Genomic DNA, 16,612 nt, shown 5'->3' with positions numbered 1-16,612 from the left:
GCAACAGACCACATTAGTGGATGTGCAGGTGAACCTCTGTCTAATGTGCAAGGTTTGTTTGGTGCCTTGAATAGAGGTTGTGGGGCGGGGGCGGTGGTGGTGGAGGGAGAAAGTGTAGCACTTTCTGCGGTTGCAGGGAAAGGTGCCGGGGCTGGTGGGGAGTGTGGAGTAGACAAGGGAGTCGTGGAGAGAGCGGTCCCTATGAAAGGCAGATAGGGGTGGGGATGGAAATATATCTTTGGTTGTGGTGTCGGATTGCAGGTGGCCGAAATGGCAGAGAATGATACGTTGGATATGGAGGCTGGTGGGGTGGTATGTGAGGACAAGGGGGATTCTGTCTTTGTTTTTGTTGGGGTGGAGGGGATGTGAGGGCAGAGGTGTGGGAAATGCAAGAGATGTGGTCATGGGGGAGAGTTGCAGTCCTTGAAAAACGAGGACATCTGGAATGTTCGGGAGTGGAACACCCCATCTTGGGAGCAGACACGGCGGAGGCGGAGGAACTGGGAGTAGGGGATCGCATTCTTACAGGAGGGTGGGTGAGAGAAGGTGTAGTCTAGGTATCTGTGGGAGTCGGTGGGCTTGAAATAGATGTTGGTTTCAAGGCGATCACCAGAGATGGAGACAGACAGATCCAGGAAGAAGAAGAGGGAGGTATCAGAGATGGTTCAGGTGAATTTGAGGTTGGGATGAAAGGTGTTAGTAAAGTTGATGAACTGTTTGAGCTCCTCGTGGGGGCACGAGGCAGTACCAATACAGTCAGTGATGTAGCGAATGTAGAGGTGGGGGATAGTTCCCGTATAGCAGCGGAAGAGAGACTGTTCCACGTATCCTACAAAGAGGCAGGCATAGCTTGGGCCCATGCAGGTTCCCATGGCCCCCCCTTAGTCTGTAGGAAGTGGGCTTTTGGGAAGGAGATAGAAATGGGCGGTGTGAGGCTGGGGAGCGATGGGGCTGCAGGCTGTGGGTGAGAGGTCAGCTGAGGTGATGAGGTAATGAATGATCTGAGAGATGATGGTTTGGTGGTGAGGAGTGGGGTCATGATCGAGGGGGCGGTAGGAGGAGGTGTAAGAGAGTTGGCTCCTGGCCTCCGCGATGTAGAGGTCAGTGCACCATACCACTAATGTGCCCCCTTTATCCGTGGGTTTGATGGTGAGGTTAGGGTTGGAGTGGAGGGAGCGGAGGGCTGCACGTTCTGTGGGGGAAGAGGCTGGAGTGGGTGAGAGGGATGGAGAGGTTGAGGTGATCGATGTCACAACTTTACTTCACAAGATAGCCTGTCCATTCCAGGTCTTAGTCTGAATAATTCAGAGAAGGTTTCTTAATGCATCTACATTCTTCCTTGTGGATACAAGAGCACATTAGAGGCTAGGAATACTGTGACCAGTAACTCATCTCCGGACTCCCCAGAGCCTATCCACCATCTACAAGGCACAAGTAAGGAGTGTGATGGAATACTCCCCACTTGCCTGGATGGGTGCAGTCCCAACAACACTCAAGAAGCTTGATTCCATCCAGGACAAAGCAGTCTGCTTAATTGGCATTGCATCCACAAGCATCCACTCCCTCCACCACTGACGCTCAGTAGCAGCAGTGTGTACAATCTACAAGATGCACTGCAGTAATTCACCAAAGATCCCCAGGCAGCACCTTCCAAGCCCACTTCTATCTAGAAGGGCAAGGGCAGCAAATATATGGGAACACCAGCTCCTTCAAGTTCCCCTCCAAGCCACTCACCATCTGACTTGGAAATATATCGCCGTTCCTTCACTGTCGCTGGGTCAAAACCCTGGAATTCCCTCCCTAATAGCATTGTGGGTCAACCCACAGCAGGTGGACTGCAGCAGTTCACCAGCACCTTCTCAAGGGCAACTGGGGACGGGCAATAAATGCTGCCCAGCCAGCGATGCCCACATCCCACAAATGAATAAATTAATAAAAAAGGAAACCTAAACTGCACACTGTACTCCATTTGTGGTCTCTCCAATGTCCAGTTTACAGCTGAAACAGAAACCTCCCTACCTACCCCACAAGGGCAGGTGAGGCTTGGGTACATTATTGCTTTTATTTCTACCTCAGGACTTAATGGTTTACACTTGAATAAACAATACTTGGGCAGTGCCCATGTACCCCTATCCAATAAGGGGCTCAAAATCTTCAAGGAAAGAGAGTATGTTGCGGGGAGAACCAAAACACAAACAAGTTAGGCAACATATGTTAAAGATAAAATTACACCACATTATAAAGTTCCCTAAAATGAGGGAAGCCATAATTCCATTTTCTCTATGTGGCTAAACTAAAATTTGAGATTGTGATGAAATCTACAGCGATGTAAGATTAAACTAGCATATAGAACGTCTGTTCAATCATGTTAATGCAACTTTTATTCTACACAATTATGTCAAAAGTTCGAAAGCAAATGCTGAGAATTTTCGCACCTTATCCAAAATAAAAATGCAACTGCCAATGGAAAATACTGCGGTCTCCCTTTACCAGAAGTAAATATCACCTCTCAGACACTTACTTCAGTTCTCTGCTTAGTACAATATTTATCCGGTTCTTAAGTGGCCTAAACTTCTCAGGAATAGAGAACCAGGTTTTCCGTCCCATCACGACAGCATTGATTTTCCCTGTTAGAAGTTCAAACATAGCACACATCACTTTTACAGGTCAAGAGTGAGCATATCACAAAACCCAATAAATACAGTTGATTCTTGAGAATTAGGCCAGCATTTCACTCTGTCCCAACATAAAGCTGTCCTCACTTCTGAAAAATTTTTATATTACACACAACTGAAAGATTTTTTTTGTCCTCATCACCAAAGGTTTTTTTTTTCCTCATCTATTAACCATCACCAGTAAATCCAAACGGTATTTCCAATGGAATAATTTACGTGCAAAGACCATTAAGGGCAATGCAAACCATCAAAGGTGAGGGAGAAGGGGGTGGGGGCTAATATGCTCAGACTTTAAAGCCAGCCAACAGGCTTGAAACACTTGAACATGTATGGAGTGCCAGGGCTGTGATCATGGTAATAATTGCCCAGTCAATTCACACCAGCAGAAAGGATATAAAGTAGCATTCTATGTAACAATAAAGGAAGTTAAAAAGGAAGTCGTGAAATAGTGACACACAGTGGCAGAAAAATAAAATTAATATTCCAGTTGGCCAATACAAATTTCTCAAATGGGCCAACTAATCATCACAACAGCTTTTCAGCTACTTGAGCCAGTTTGAATTTCAGTCAGATCCTGGTTGATCGTTATTTCAAGCCCATTCATCCACCTGTAGCTCCATATGATTTGACCTAAATGAGGTAAATATTATCGATCTCTGTTTTCAAAGTTCCACTGTTGCAGGACTGACAGTCTTTACAACCCTTCATCTAAACGAGGAGCTTCCCGATTTCAATGCTGGAAGGTCTTGGCTCTAATTTCAAGTCACCGTGTTACCCTGCATTCTTTCAAAAAAGACTGGAGGGTCTCGGAGACGAGGAAAAATTGGATAGACTGGGGTTGCTTTCCTTGAATCAGCAAAAGGTTGAGAAGGGGCTGATTAGAGGTATAAAAGATGATGAGGGGCATTTATAGGGTGGATAGGAAGGTACTTTTTCTATTAGTAGAGGAGTTGATAACCAAGGGGTTTAGATTTAAGATTAAGGGGTAGAAGGCGATGGAGAGTCAAAAATAGTCTTTTTGCCACCCAGAGGATGGTGGGAGTTTGGAACTCACTATCTGAAAGGGTGAGTGAGTCAGAAACTCTTGTATAATTTAAGCAGTGTTTAGATGTTCACTGGTGTTGCCATAGCCTCCAGGACTATGGATAAAAAAAAACTGGAAAATGGATTACCATCATCCGATCTTTGTTGAACAGTGCAGACACAATAGGCTGTAAACGTCTACAAGTCCAGAAAGGTGTCTCTTAAGCTTTTGTCATTTTAAGCACCTCTATTCAATCATGACTGTACGTCTGAACACAAGGGAATACGAACTAGATTTATGCGACCTGCCTTCAGAATTTAGCCCTGTTGGTCCCGTTCTGGTCACATAAACAGCAGGCCAATTACCTGATAATCATTCTTATTTAATAGTCAATTAAAAGCAGGAAATCAGGGAAATGCTTCATGATTAACCATCCATTGCTAAGCAATTGTTAGATCAAAAAGAAGAAACAGTGACCATCTGTGGAGATAGTTGTCAAATTCAAGTGTCTATTGCTGAAGTCATCAATTAGATGTGATACAGAGTTGGAGCAGAGGAGTGACATGGTTCTACAATACCCCAGAACATTTTTAAAAGTGTTGGTAGTACCTTCTACTGATGGTGTGGTGGTCATCTTCTGAAAATACTTGAGTTCTTTGCTAAAAGTTGAAAAAGCATAATTTGAAACAATTAGTTCAAAGGAAATGCAGCTATTAAAATTAACTTAAAAGTGAACAATTTTACTTTGAGCTATTAATGCAACTCTACTTAAACATTTCTAAGAAATTGGTACGCCAACTCATGTAATAATTTTTCATTATAAAATTACTACTAACCAACTCTTTCCAGCAAAGGTGGTGGGAATGGTGCAATGGGAGTGTCCCTATTTGTGGTCCAAACAGTTTGGATTCAAGTTCCATCTGCCCTGATGATGTATCTTAATTGAGCAGGCTGATTGAAAAAGGATTCTTGTGATGCAGTGGTAATGTCTCTACCTCTGGGCCTGAAGTATGCATTCAAGACCCAGCTACCCCGGATTTGTATTGCAATATGTATGAACAGGTTGATTAAAATATCTAGAAATTCTAAATTAAATATTTGAATCCTTTGAATATGCAGCAAAAAAAAAACAAAACACACAGGAGATTCCACTTTGATCAGCGAGATCAGAGGTATAAAAGATGATGAGGGGCATTTATAGGGTGGATAGGAAGGTACTTTTTCTATTAGTAGAGGAGTTGATAACCAAGGGGTTTAGATTTAAGATTAAGGGGTAGAAGTTGATGGAGCGCCTTATTAGTCATTCAATACGAATGCGGCCTACCATTGGTGGTGTTAAGTACAAAGGCACTGGGTGAACTTCTCCTGGGACTTGAAGTTAAGTGAAACCGACATAACTCAGTATGAGTCAAGCAAGTTATTTTTTATTCTCTCGTGGGACATGGTCTACACTGGCTGACTAGCATTTACTGTCCATCCCTAGTTATCCTTGAGAAGACGGTGGGGAGCTGCTTTCTTCAACTGCAGCAATCTATGTGCTGTAGGCACAACCATAAATGTTGTTAGAGAGAGAATTCCAGGATTTTGACCCAGCCATAGTGAATGAACAGTGATATATTTCTAATTCACAGTGCTGAGTGGTTTGGATGGGAACTTGCAGTGGTGGTAATGTTCCCATGAATCTGCTACCCTTGTCCTTCTAGATGGACATAGTCATGGATTAGGAAGGTACCGCCTAAGGATCATTGGTGAATTTCTGCAGTGCATCTTGCAGGTAGCACACAATGCTGCTACTGAGTGTCAGAGGTGGAGGGAGTGGATTCTTGTAGATGTGGTGTCAATCAAGCAGGCTGCTTCGTCCTGGACGATGTCTAGCTGTGGTTATTGGCTTGCTTGTGGAGCTGACTGGTTATCGTGCAGATGGGGCATCATCATGCTAGGTAACATCATCCGCGTGGCCTCCGATGACGCGATGTTGTTCTACTTTGCTTGGAATTTATATGATCTGGTCTGGTAAGTTGGGTTGCGTCATTTCTGGTTCTTTTTCCATGGGTTTGTTTGTATTTCTAATTCCACGTTTGTTGATTGCATTATGGGTTGAAAACCAGGCCTTTAGGAATTTCTGTGTGTGTCTGTGGTTGGCTTGAGCTAGGATAGTCACGTTGTCCCAGTTAAATTGATGTCAAACTTCTTGAATGTTGTTGAAGTTGCACTCATCCAGGCCAATGGGGAGTATTCCATCAAACTCCTGTCTGATGTCTTGGGGACAGGCGTTGGGCAGTTGGGAGGTGAGTTACTTGCTGCAGTATTCCTAGCCTCTGACCTGCTCTTGCTGCCATTGTATTTATGTGGTGTGTTCAGTTGAGTATCTGGTTAATGGTAACCCCCAGAATGTTGACAGTGGGAGATTCAGTGATTGTAACGCCACTAAATGTCAAAGGGTGGTGGTTAGATTGTCACTTACTGGAGATTGTCATTGTCAGCATTGGTCAGTCTATGCCTGGATATTGTGCACATCTTGTAGCATTTGAACATGGACTGGTTCAGTATCTGAAGAGCTGCAAATGGTGCTGAACACTGCAATCATCAGTAAACATTCCTACTTCTGACCTTGGCTTGGAGAGAAGATCATCGATGAAGCAGCTGGAGATGGTTGGGCCTAGGATATGAGCTTGAAATGTCCTGATGCTGAGATGACTGACCCCCAACCATCACAACCATGTCCTTATGTGCCAGGTATGACTCCAAACAGCAAAAGGTTTGCCCCGATTCCCACTGATTCCAGTTTTGTTCAGACTTTTATGTCACAATCGGCTGAATGCAGCCTTGATGTCAAGAGCTTTCACTCTCATCTTAATTCTGGAATTCACACAGTTGTCCATATTTGAGCTAAGTCTATAATAAGGTCAGGAGCTGAGTGGTCCTGGCAGAACCCAAACTGGGTGTCACTGAGCAGGTTATTGCTGACCAGACACTACATGATAGCATTCTTGATGACGCCTTCCATTACTTTAAGAACGTAAAAGAAGTAGCCCATTAAGTCCCTCAAGTCTACTCTGCCATTCATTACAATGATGGCCAATTGTGTCTTAACTCCACAATCATTACCTTGTAGTTCACAGACCTAAATTACTGGCAATGGAAAAATTACTTGTGAAGCTATCCTCTGTATGACCACTGTAAAGTTCTACAGAGATTTTTTTATGCACTTTTAATATGTATAGGATGTCTGGGTGGATGCATTCAAACACCATACTAATTCTAAGTACCTACGTTAATATAACTTACATATTGAAGATGATAGACATGTTTAAATCTTTCCTGTCACCATGCATCATTGCAAGTTAGTTTGCATCTAAATAGCTGGCTAAATAATGTCCAAATAAAGTTAATCAGTTATGTCTGGCAATACTGACCCTTGAATCTGTGGCTATTAACTCAAAGTCATATAGACTACAAAACCTCCGCCCCCTCCCTAAACACGCAAGGCTGCCTTGACCAGTGTCCGAAAACATTCATATAGCATTCCATCATGAACACCGTGTCCACATGGAATACCATGTCAGTTCTTTGTGCCCAGTATTGTTATATAGACCGAGGAGAATTTGAACAGCAGCAAAGGCAAGCAATTGCATGTCAACCCCTGCTGGTATCTCTCCTGGTCAGGAAGAAAGTTACATCGTGCAGATTAGGAACGCATAGAACTAGGTTGGGTACAAGAGGCTCTTCTTATTTCAGAAGATGGAAATACCTTTGGGAGCCCGGGAAAGTCAACGAAGAAGGCGACAGAAATGTCGGGTGGGTCACGGAAAAGTACGATGAGCGATGTCCAGCGGGGAGAGCCGGATTGCTCAGCGTATCCTGGGCAAGCTCTGAGCTCCACCGTCTCAGTCACACAGCAGGCCCGGTAGCATCAGAGGAGCAGGAAAGTCGACGATTCTGAATTTTCTGAAGAAGGGCCCCGACCCGAAACGTCAGCTTTCCTGCTCCTCCGATGCTGCCTGGCCCGCTGTGTTCCTCCAGCTCCACACTGTGTTACATCTGCAGTTCTTGCTATGTCACGGTGTCAGTTACTCCTGGATTACTTACTTCAATCTGTTCGGGTGCCAGGGGAAATTTCCGTCTTTGCCGATCCCCATGTTGGGGCAAACAGCGACGATACAGTTGAACAAGCGGGGCATCTTTTAGCTTTCTGGGCAGGGAGCTGATCCTGCGGGAAACCCACAAACTGAAACGGAGTTCCGTGCAGCGCGGCAAAAACAGCGCGCCCAAATGACGCCACTCCGGCGCAACCAATGGCAAAGCCCATGTCCTAAATGGATACATTGATCAGTCATCGGCTCCGAAGGTCCCACAGCTACTTCCACCGGGAAATTTTTCTCAAGAGATCGATCCAAATACTTTCTTCTTTTTATTTCTGGGCACGACTTTTTTATATGTCAAATAAATGAAGAAAAGAAATGGAGAAACCAATAAAATTTCAGTCTTCACGGAACTGTACGGAGATTCCTCTTATCAATACTGTCATGGGCAGACGAATCTGTGGCAGGCAGATTGGGGAGGATGAGGTCAAATATGTTTTTCCATCTTGCTGGTTTGCAAAGGAAATCTGAAGAGAGATGCAATAGTTCTTGTCAAGGTTCATCCTGAGCAGCCCTGTGACAGGATTTTGTGCTCTACAGTCTGTTGCCTGGGACGCACACCAAGACAAACATCGTCTGCTGGCTGGAGGATCATCACCTTGGTGAAAGATGTTGTTTGGTCTGCCTGAGACTTATTGGTCTTCCAGAGCAAGGAGTTGACCTCAATAAAGTGTTGCAGACTGGCACATTCCAATGTCCGGGACTATGTGCTGAGAAATGAACTAAAGCTTGGGACAGCTGCTGCCAAGGTGCAGTGGGGAAAGACTACTGTCTGGGGTCTTTCTGCTGAAGTTAAGTGAGAGTCCATTTAGTTATCAGACCCTCCTAGTTCCTCAATGCATTTTAAAAACAGTCTTGAATGTGTAAGAGATGTCTTTGGTTTGTTTGGATAGAGTCAAACTCCAATGTTTGTTTGTTTCCTTGGTATGCTACTGTACAGAACCAAACTGCAGTTGTGACAATGTATACGTACAAAGATATTTTTTATGAATAAAGTATATCTATAAAATTAAAAAAAAGTTGATTCCTTCATTACCTGCCACAGACTCAGTATGGCAGCTGTAACCTTTAGAATTCAACCCCGGTCAGTAAATGGTGCTGCTGTGCTACTCCTGGCAATGGACATTTAAACCTCCACCCAGAGTACATTCTGTGCCCTTGCAGCCCTCAGTGCTTCCATTGAAGTGATGTTTAACATGGAGGAGCACTGATTCATCAGCCGGGGTTGGCGGTCACAGTACATGGTAATAAGCAAAATCTCCTCACTCATGTTTAATCTGATGCCATGAAACTTGACACTTGATGCTATGACACTAGATTTGAAATCAATGTTGAGAACTCCCAGGACAATTCCCCCCCAAACACTGTGCTACCACCTCTGATAGGTCTGTCCTGCTGGTGGAAAAGGACATATCCAAGGATGGTGATGGTATTGCCTGGGACATTGTCACTAAGGTATGATCCTGTGAGTATGACTACATCAAGTTGTTGCTTTATATAGTTGCAACGACCATAGCCTTGTATTCCATCCATGCTTGGACTCTTCCCATTATTTTGTTTATTTCCCTTACTGCCTATATTGACAATGCACTGTCTGCCAGCAGTCTCTATTCCCTGAAATTCCTCCCTTTCTGTCTATCATCCTGTCAACAAGAGCCTCCTTAGAATCCATGCCTTTGATGAAACCTTACTACTTTGGTTCAGTATCAACTTTTTCCCTGATTACACTTCTGTAAGTTCTTTGGAGGGTTTTTCATGTTAAAGGTGCTTTACAAACACAAGTCAACATTTTATATTCACAAGTGTCAACATCCCCAATTTTTACAGCCTTTCCTTCGTAACTGGGTGCCTAATCCTAGCCATAAATTTAGTTGTCCTGTATTTTCATGGCTGTATCATTTCCCCCAATATAGTGACCAGATTTGCCAACCACTTTAAAGAGTAGACTAACTCTTCCTGAGATTTGTGCTTCAAGATAAGCCAAGATCGTACTTGTTCTTGAATTGCTCTCATTGTGCTGATGGCTTCAGTAATCTAACCAACAAGCTCCTTTCTTATGTCAAGAATAACATCAATTAAATATTTATATCTACTATTTATGATTCTTTCTCTGTCTTTACATTTGTTTACATTATCTGGCAATGGGATCATGCCAGCTCTTCTGGAGTCTCCTTTAGCTTCAGTCATACCCTCCGACTAATGCAATGGTGATTGTATTGCTGTATCTTTGCAAAGAAACAAAGAGAAACGTTGCATTTTTGTGGCGAGGGTTGCATGTTTAAGAAATACATGCTGTTACTATCGTATAAAACGAGTGCAAACAGAAAAATGACATATGTTTCAGTCAGCAGGCTTTACATTGTTTCCTACATTGTGGTGAAGTAGAGGTGTATTGTTTCCCACATTGTGGTGAAGTAAAGGTGTTCATTGTTGCAGTTAACCCGTTGTTACAGAGAGCGCGGTGCAGCTTTAAGGGAAAGATAACAGGAGCACGTGGGTCCCGGCTTCAATTCTAACTCTGCCTCTGACGTGTTTTTGTGCCGCCGCCGCTGCTCCGGAATTGAGTAGTTCCTGCTGCTGGAATCCAAGCGAGGGGACAGCCTGCTGCCTGTGCAGGGGCCTGGGGGATATCTGCAATGTCCAAGACGAAAGGCCGCGGGAAGAAGAGTGGTCAGCACCAGGCTGTGATTAGCAAGTTCTTCCGCCCTGTAGTCAGCAAAGATCAGGCCAAAGGACAGGGGCAAGACAACGCAGCAACAATCTCCCTCACCTCAGATGCAGCAGGGCAGCAGGTTGGGTGTTGCCAGGTTATGTTGTGCTATTCATTTACAATTGGTTAATTGACAAACTTAATTGCATGTGATTTTTATATGTATTTATTGTGTGTGTATAAATACATGTTCAGACTTTGGCAACAGATTGTAACAGTTAGGCTTGACGTTTTAGTCATATTATTTTGACAGCTATCCATCTCCTAATGCCTTTCTTTATACAACATTTTTTTTAAACCTAATTTCTTTGTTGGCTAGTTTTGGAGAATTTGTAGCCTGAGGTTGTGTGGGAGTATTCTAACTTCCCTTTGTAGCGTATGTTAGCTCTGAAACTCCAATCATGCTTGATAATAATAAGGGCCTGCACACTGAGGGTGTTTGCGGGATGCGTGATTATTCAAAGTGAAAGAAGTAAAGGCCACCTGGCTGTTCAAATCCGTTTTCTTCACAGATCAGATGCAGTTGCCTTGGCAAAATTTACTTCTGCGGAAGAGTTTATTGTGAGTAAAATCTGAAGTCAGAGAGAAAAAGAAACACTGAAGGGATGGTGTCCAAAGCTAGAGCTTGCAAGATGAGCTGCTAGGGTGGTGGTGGAGGCAGATACCATAGGGCATTGAAGGGACTTTTAGATAAGCACATGAATATGCAAGGAATGGAGGGATATGTCATGTTCAGCACAACATTGTGGGCTGAAGGGCTGGTTCCTGTGCTGTACAGTTCTGTGTTCAATGATGTTTCATGATGAAAGATCTAAAGATTAAATGTGACAGTAAAATAATTGCTTGACTCAAATGTTAGGTTCATAAAGTATTAAGAAGCATACTGAAAATGTAAATATAGAGATCTAAAACCTGATTAAGAGGAACATAGAGAACATACATAAATAGAATAATTATAAAGATTTATGTTACCACTATGTTTTACAAATCTTTTATGAAATGTGAGTATTGCTGTTCCAGCCAGCTTTTATTGGCCATCTCTAAATACCCTTTCAGTGTTGCTGGTGAGCTGTCATTTTGACTATTGCAAGTGCACCCACAGTGCTGTTAGGAAGAGTATTCCAGGTTTTCACCCAGTGATAATAAAGTAACTATGATACAGATTCAAGTCAGAATGGTTAGTGGCTTGGAGTTGCACTTGCAGGAGATGATGTTCTCATGCATCTCCTTCCCTTGTCCTTGTTAGAGGTAGAATTTGGAAGATGCTGTCAAAAGAAGCTTGGCAAATTGATGCAGCTCACCTTATACATTGTACCACTGTGCTGGTGGTGGAGGGAGAGAATGTTTTATGTTGTTTGAATCCCACTTCCCCCCAATCAGACAGGGCACTTGGCCCTAGGTAGCACTGAGTTTCATGAGAGTTGTTGGAGTTTCATCCTTCCAGACAAGTAGAGGGTACTCCTTCACAATTCTGGCCATTTAGATGGTGGACAGGTTTTGGAGAATGAGAAGGCAAATTACTCACCATGAAATTTCTAGTCTCTGACCTGTTCTTGTAGGTCCAATATTTGTACGGCTGGTCCATTTCTATATCTGGTCAATGGTAAACTAATGATGTTCATAATGAGGGAATCAGCAATTTTAGTACCATTGAATGTCAAGGAGAGATGCATATATTCCCTGTTGTTGGAATTGGTCAATGACTTGCACTTGTGTGGCAGGAATGTTATGTTTACCTAATGGCCCTAGCTTGGATGTTCTGCAGGTCTTGTTGGATGTGGTATAAACTGCTTCATTATATGACGAGTTGGATAAATTACTAAATGTGAACATAAGAACTTAATAGTAGCAGAAGTAAACCATTCATCTCCTTGAGCTTGCTGTGCCATTCAATAAGATTACAGCTGATTTGATAGTGGCCTCGACTGTACCTTCACTTTGTTGTCAGTCACAAATCTGTTTCACTCCGCCTTTAATGTATGACCCAGCTGTCACTGCTCACCGGAAAGAGAATTTCAAAGACTCAAGAAATTCCTGCTTATCTCAATCTTAAATGCAGGACCAATTCTTTTGAAATTGTTGCACCCTGTTCTAAATTCCCTCACAAAGGGAAACATCTTCTCAGCATCTATCTTAGACACCCCATCAGAATCTTTTATATTTCGACAAGATGAAGTAACATTCTTTTAAAATAATCATTAGTTGGCAACTCATTCACTAGCTTAACATCTACTTCATCCACCTCCAGGGCGTAGCGGCAGCAATGGAGTTGGATCTGTGAAGTTATGAAGGATAGTCATATTGGACTTGACATTATCTGTTTCCCTCTACACAGGCACTGCTAGACCTGCTGTGTTTTTTCAGCACTTTCTGTTTACATTTCTGACCTCTAACATTCACATTAGAGTCATAGAATAATACAGCATGGAAACAGGCCCTTTGGCCCAAACTGGTCCATGCTGATCATGGTGCCCAGTTAGCTAGTTCCAATTACCCAATGGACCAATTTTGTATCTGCCTCTATCACTTTCTTTGGCAGCCCGTTCTGTATGTGCACCACTCTCTGCATGAATAAGTTGCCCCTCAGTTCCTTCTTAAATCTATCCCCTCTCATCTTAAACCTATGCCCTCTAGTTTTCAATTTCCCATCCCTGGGAAAAAGACTATAGGCATTCATCCTGTCTATGGCCGTCATGATTTTATACACATCAATAAAGTCATCCCTCGTTCTGCTATGTTCCAAGGAATAAAGTCCTATCCTGGCCAACATCTCCCTATAACTCAGGCCTACTAGTCCTGGCAACGTCCGCATAAATCTTCTTTGCACACTTTCCAGGTTAACTATGCTTTTCCTATAACAGGGTGACCACAACAGTATACAATACTTCAAGTGCGGCCTCACCAACGACTTATACAACTGTAACATAATGTCCCAACTCCTATACTGAATGCCTTGACTGATGAAGGCCAACATGCTAAATGCCTTCTTCACCACCCTGTCTACCTGTGACACCACTTTCAACGAACTATATACTTGTATTCCTAGGTCCCTCTGTTCCACAACACTCCTCAGGACCTTACCATTTACTGTCTAAGCCCTATCTTGGTTTGACTTCCACGTCACATTTATCTGTATTGAATTGCATTTAACAATCCTCAGCCCACTTCCCCACCTAATTTGATCCCTCTGTAGTTTCCTAACCTTCCTTGCTATCAATGATACCTCCTAATTTGACTTTTATTTTGTGTTGCTTTAAGTTTACTTTATCTGTGAGTAGCAAACTGAACAATGAATATGGGAACCCCAAAACAAAGGCCCAGCACAAGGCTAAATGTCTTTGTCATGTAAGTGAGAATAGATGAGGTACTTCCCCTATGAGGGACCCTGTCACATCATCTCCAATGCCACCAACACTCAGCCACCTTGCAGCTCTGTATAAAAGTGACCATACAGAAGTTCTGATTACATTTCAGCCTCCTAGATTAGAGTTGAGAGGAGACTTGAGACAGGTATTCAAAATCACTGGGGACCTAGACCAAGTAGATAGCTCCCCAGGTACCCCTACACCCAAGAACTGCTGCGGTTCAAGAAGCCAGTTCACTAACACCTTTTCCAGGGCAGTTGGAGATAGGCAGTAAATTCTGGCCGAGCCAGAGATGTCCATATTTCAGCAATGAGTAACCAAACCTTCCCATTGCTGCATGGGCTGAGAACAAGAGGACACGGATTTCAGTTAATTGGCAAAAGAGGCAAAGGTGACATGAGAAGAAGCTTTTGGAATTGGTTAAGGTCTAGAATGTGCTGCTTGATTGTGTGTTGGAAGCAGGTTCAATCGAGGATTCAAGAGGGAATTGGATTGTTCTTCTAAAAGGAAGAATGTGCAGGATGACATGGAAAAGGCAGGGATGTGGCAGTAGTTAAAATTGCTCCTAGAGAGAGCACAGAAATGTTGGGCCTGGCAGCTTCCTCCCTATGTTGTAACAATTCTGTCATTCTTTGACTAAAAGAGTGAGCACAAATCACTGTGGACATCTTTGGTTAAATTTAATGAAATTCCCTTCTAGTACATCCTTGATTGTTTGAGTTCATAACAAGATCACCAGGAAAATTTGGGGAATATGCCTGCGATTTCTCAAAATTCAATCCTGATTGTTGGATGCTGCCTCTGAAGTGTGCATTTTCAAATTTTAAACAACAACGTTTGTTGCAGTTCAGTGATCCAAATGTGATTTGTCATGACTGGAAGCAATTTCCAATGATTAGACCTACCTGTGTTTTGAAATACATTTTTTTTTTAAATTTATGTTCAAATGGTTTGATGTTGTTAGCTGGACTATGTGCCCCAGGACAATGTACTTGAAGTATAAGCAGGCAATATTGACAAAATAGCATAAGCTCTGTGGAAGAAACCAAGCTCAAAGCATGAATTATTATTTTATTTTAAATTTTTAAAGTGAAATTAAATATTTTAATTGTCAGTAAGTCCCTGTTTTAACATGCCCCATGTTGTGTTGTTTTGCTTTAATGTTGGTCAGTTAATAGAGACTATATTTGTGTGTGGTGTTGTTTTAAAATGGTTTTGCGTCATTGGATTGCATGACCTGTTTGGTACTTTGGAATGGTTTCCATAGTTATTTGGAGGTCCGTCATCTCAGCTGCAGGACATCTCTGCAGGAGTTCCTCAGGGTAGTGTCCTTGGCCCAACCATCTTCAGCTGCTTCATCGACGACCTTCCCTCCATCATAAGGTCAGAAGTGGAGATGTTCGCTGATGATTGCGCAATGTTCAGCACCATTCATGACTCCTCAAATACTGAAGCAGTCCATGTTCACATGCAACAAGATCTGAACCATATCCAGGCTTGGGCTGATAAGTGGCAAATAATGTTTGCGCCACACAAATGCCAGGCTTTGAGCATCACCAATAAGAGACAATCTAACCACTGCCCCTTGACATTCAATGGTGTTACCATCACTGAATCCCCCACTGTCAACCTCCCTTGGAGTCATAATTGACCAGAAACTCAACTGGACTCGCCACATTAAAACAATGGCTACAAGAGCAGATACGAATCAAGGATTACTGTGGCGAGTAACTTCTGACTCCCCAAAACCTGTCCACCGTTGACAAGGCGCAAGTCAGGAGTGTGATGGAATACTCCCCACTTGCCTGGATGAGTGCAGCCCCAACAACACTCAAGAAGCTTGATACGATCCAAGACAAAGCAGCCCGCTTGATTGGCACCACATCCACAAGCATCCACTCCCTTCACCACCGATGCTCAGTAGCAGCAGTGTGTACTATCTACAAGATGCACTGCAGTAATTCACCAAGATCCTCAGACAGCACTTTCCAAATCCATGACCACTTCCACCTAGAAGGACAAGGGCAGCAGATACATGGGAACACCATCACCTCCAAGTTCCTCTCCAAGCCACTCACCATCCTTACTTGGAAATATATCGCTGTTCCTTCACTGTCGCTGTGTCAAAATCCTGGAATTCTCTCCTTAAGGGCATTGTGGGTCAACCCACAGCAGGTGAGCTGCAGCGGTTCAAGAAAGCAGCTCACCACCACCTTCTCAAGGGCAACTAGGGATGGGCAATAAAAATACTGGCCAGCAAGCGACACCCACATCCCACAAACAAATAAAATAAAAGTCACCAATCCTTGCTCACGCACACTGTCCCACTGCTGTTCTTAGCCTCCCATTGCTTGCTGACCCTCCCTCTTGCAAACTCTCCAGCTTGCAGTATCTCCCAATCTGTGACCCTCCCAGTCACCCCTGACTCTGTTGCTTGCATCTTTTCCTGTCCCCTGAGTCATACCCGACACACTCTCTCTCACTACTTCTACAGCTTGCAGCCTACCTTCTGTGAATTGAAATTGCTCTCGCTGTCTCGCAGTCTCTCTCTCTCTCCCTGTCCCGCTGTCTCCCGTCTCTCTCTCCCTCTATCTCTCTGACTTTGTCTTCCCTCCCTTCTTTCTTTCTTTCTGTCTTTCTTTCTTTCTGTCTTTCTTTCTTTCTGTCTTTCTTTCTTTCTGTCTTTCTTTCTTTCT

The 16,612-nt window shown here is 43.3% G+C and overlaps 2 protein-coding genes across 3 annotated transcripts in view; one reads left to right on the top strand and one right to left on the bottom strand.

Annotated features, from left to right (window-relative positions):
• dhfr (dihydrofolate reductase) overlaps window positions 1–7,971 on the bottom strand; it is a 35,826-nt gene extending 27,855 nt beyond the window's left edge. For both annotated transcript variants that reach the window (XM_048595102.1, XM_048595103.1), the window contains exons 1-3: window positions 7,789–7,971; window positions 4,309–4,358; window positions 2,522–2,627 (exon numbers count right to left, since the gene is read on the bottom strand). In XM_048595102.1, coding sequence (XP_048451059.1) covers window positions 2,522–2,627; window positions 4,309–4,358; window positions 7,789–7,880 — 248 coding nt within the window. In that variant the 5' untranslated portion in view covers window positions 7,881–7,971. The remainder of the gene's footprint in view (window positions 1–2,521; window positions 2,628–4,308; window positions 4,359–7,788) is intronic.
• A 2,386-nt stretch (window positions 7,972–10,357) lies between these two features.
• The window catches only part of msh3 (mutS homolog 3 (E. coli)), a 268,529-nt gene continuing 262,274 nt past the window's right edge, over window positions 10,358–16,612 (top strand). Inside the window, exon 1 of the mRNA XM_048593784.1 lies at window positions 10,358–10,648. Within this exon, the coding sequence (XP_048449741.1) occupies window positions 10,478–10,648 (171 nt within the window). The 5' untranslated portion in view covers window positions 10,358–10,477. The remainder of the gene's footprint in view (window positions 10,649–16,612) is intronic.

The sequence above is a fragment of the Rhincodon typus genome, chromosome 3 (assembly GCF_021869965.1).
Source record: "Rhincodon typus isolate 14 chromosome 3, sRhiTyp1.1, whole genome shotgun sequence".
In the NCBI taxonomy this organism is placed as follows: domain Eukaryota; kingdom Metazoa; phylum Chordata; class Chondrichthyes; order Orectolobiformes; family Rhincodontidae; genus Rhincodon; species Rhincodon typus.
The sequence above is the reverse complement of the archived record's forward strand: the minus strand, read 5'-3'. Positions and strand labels throughout refer to the sequence as shown.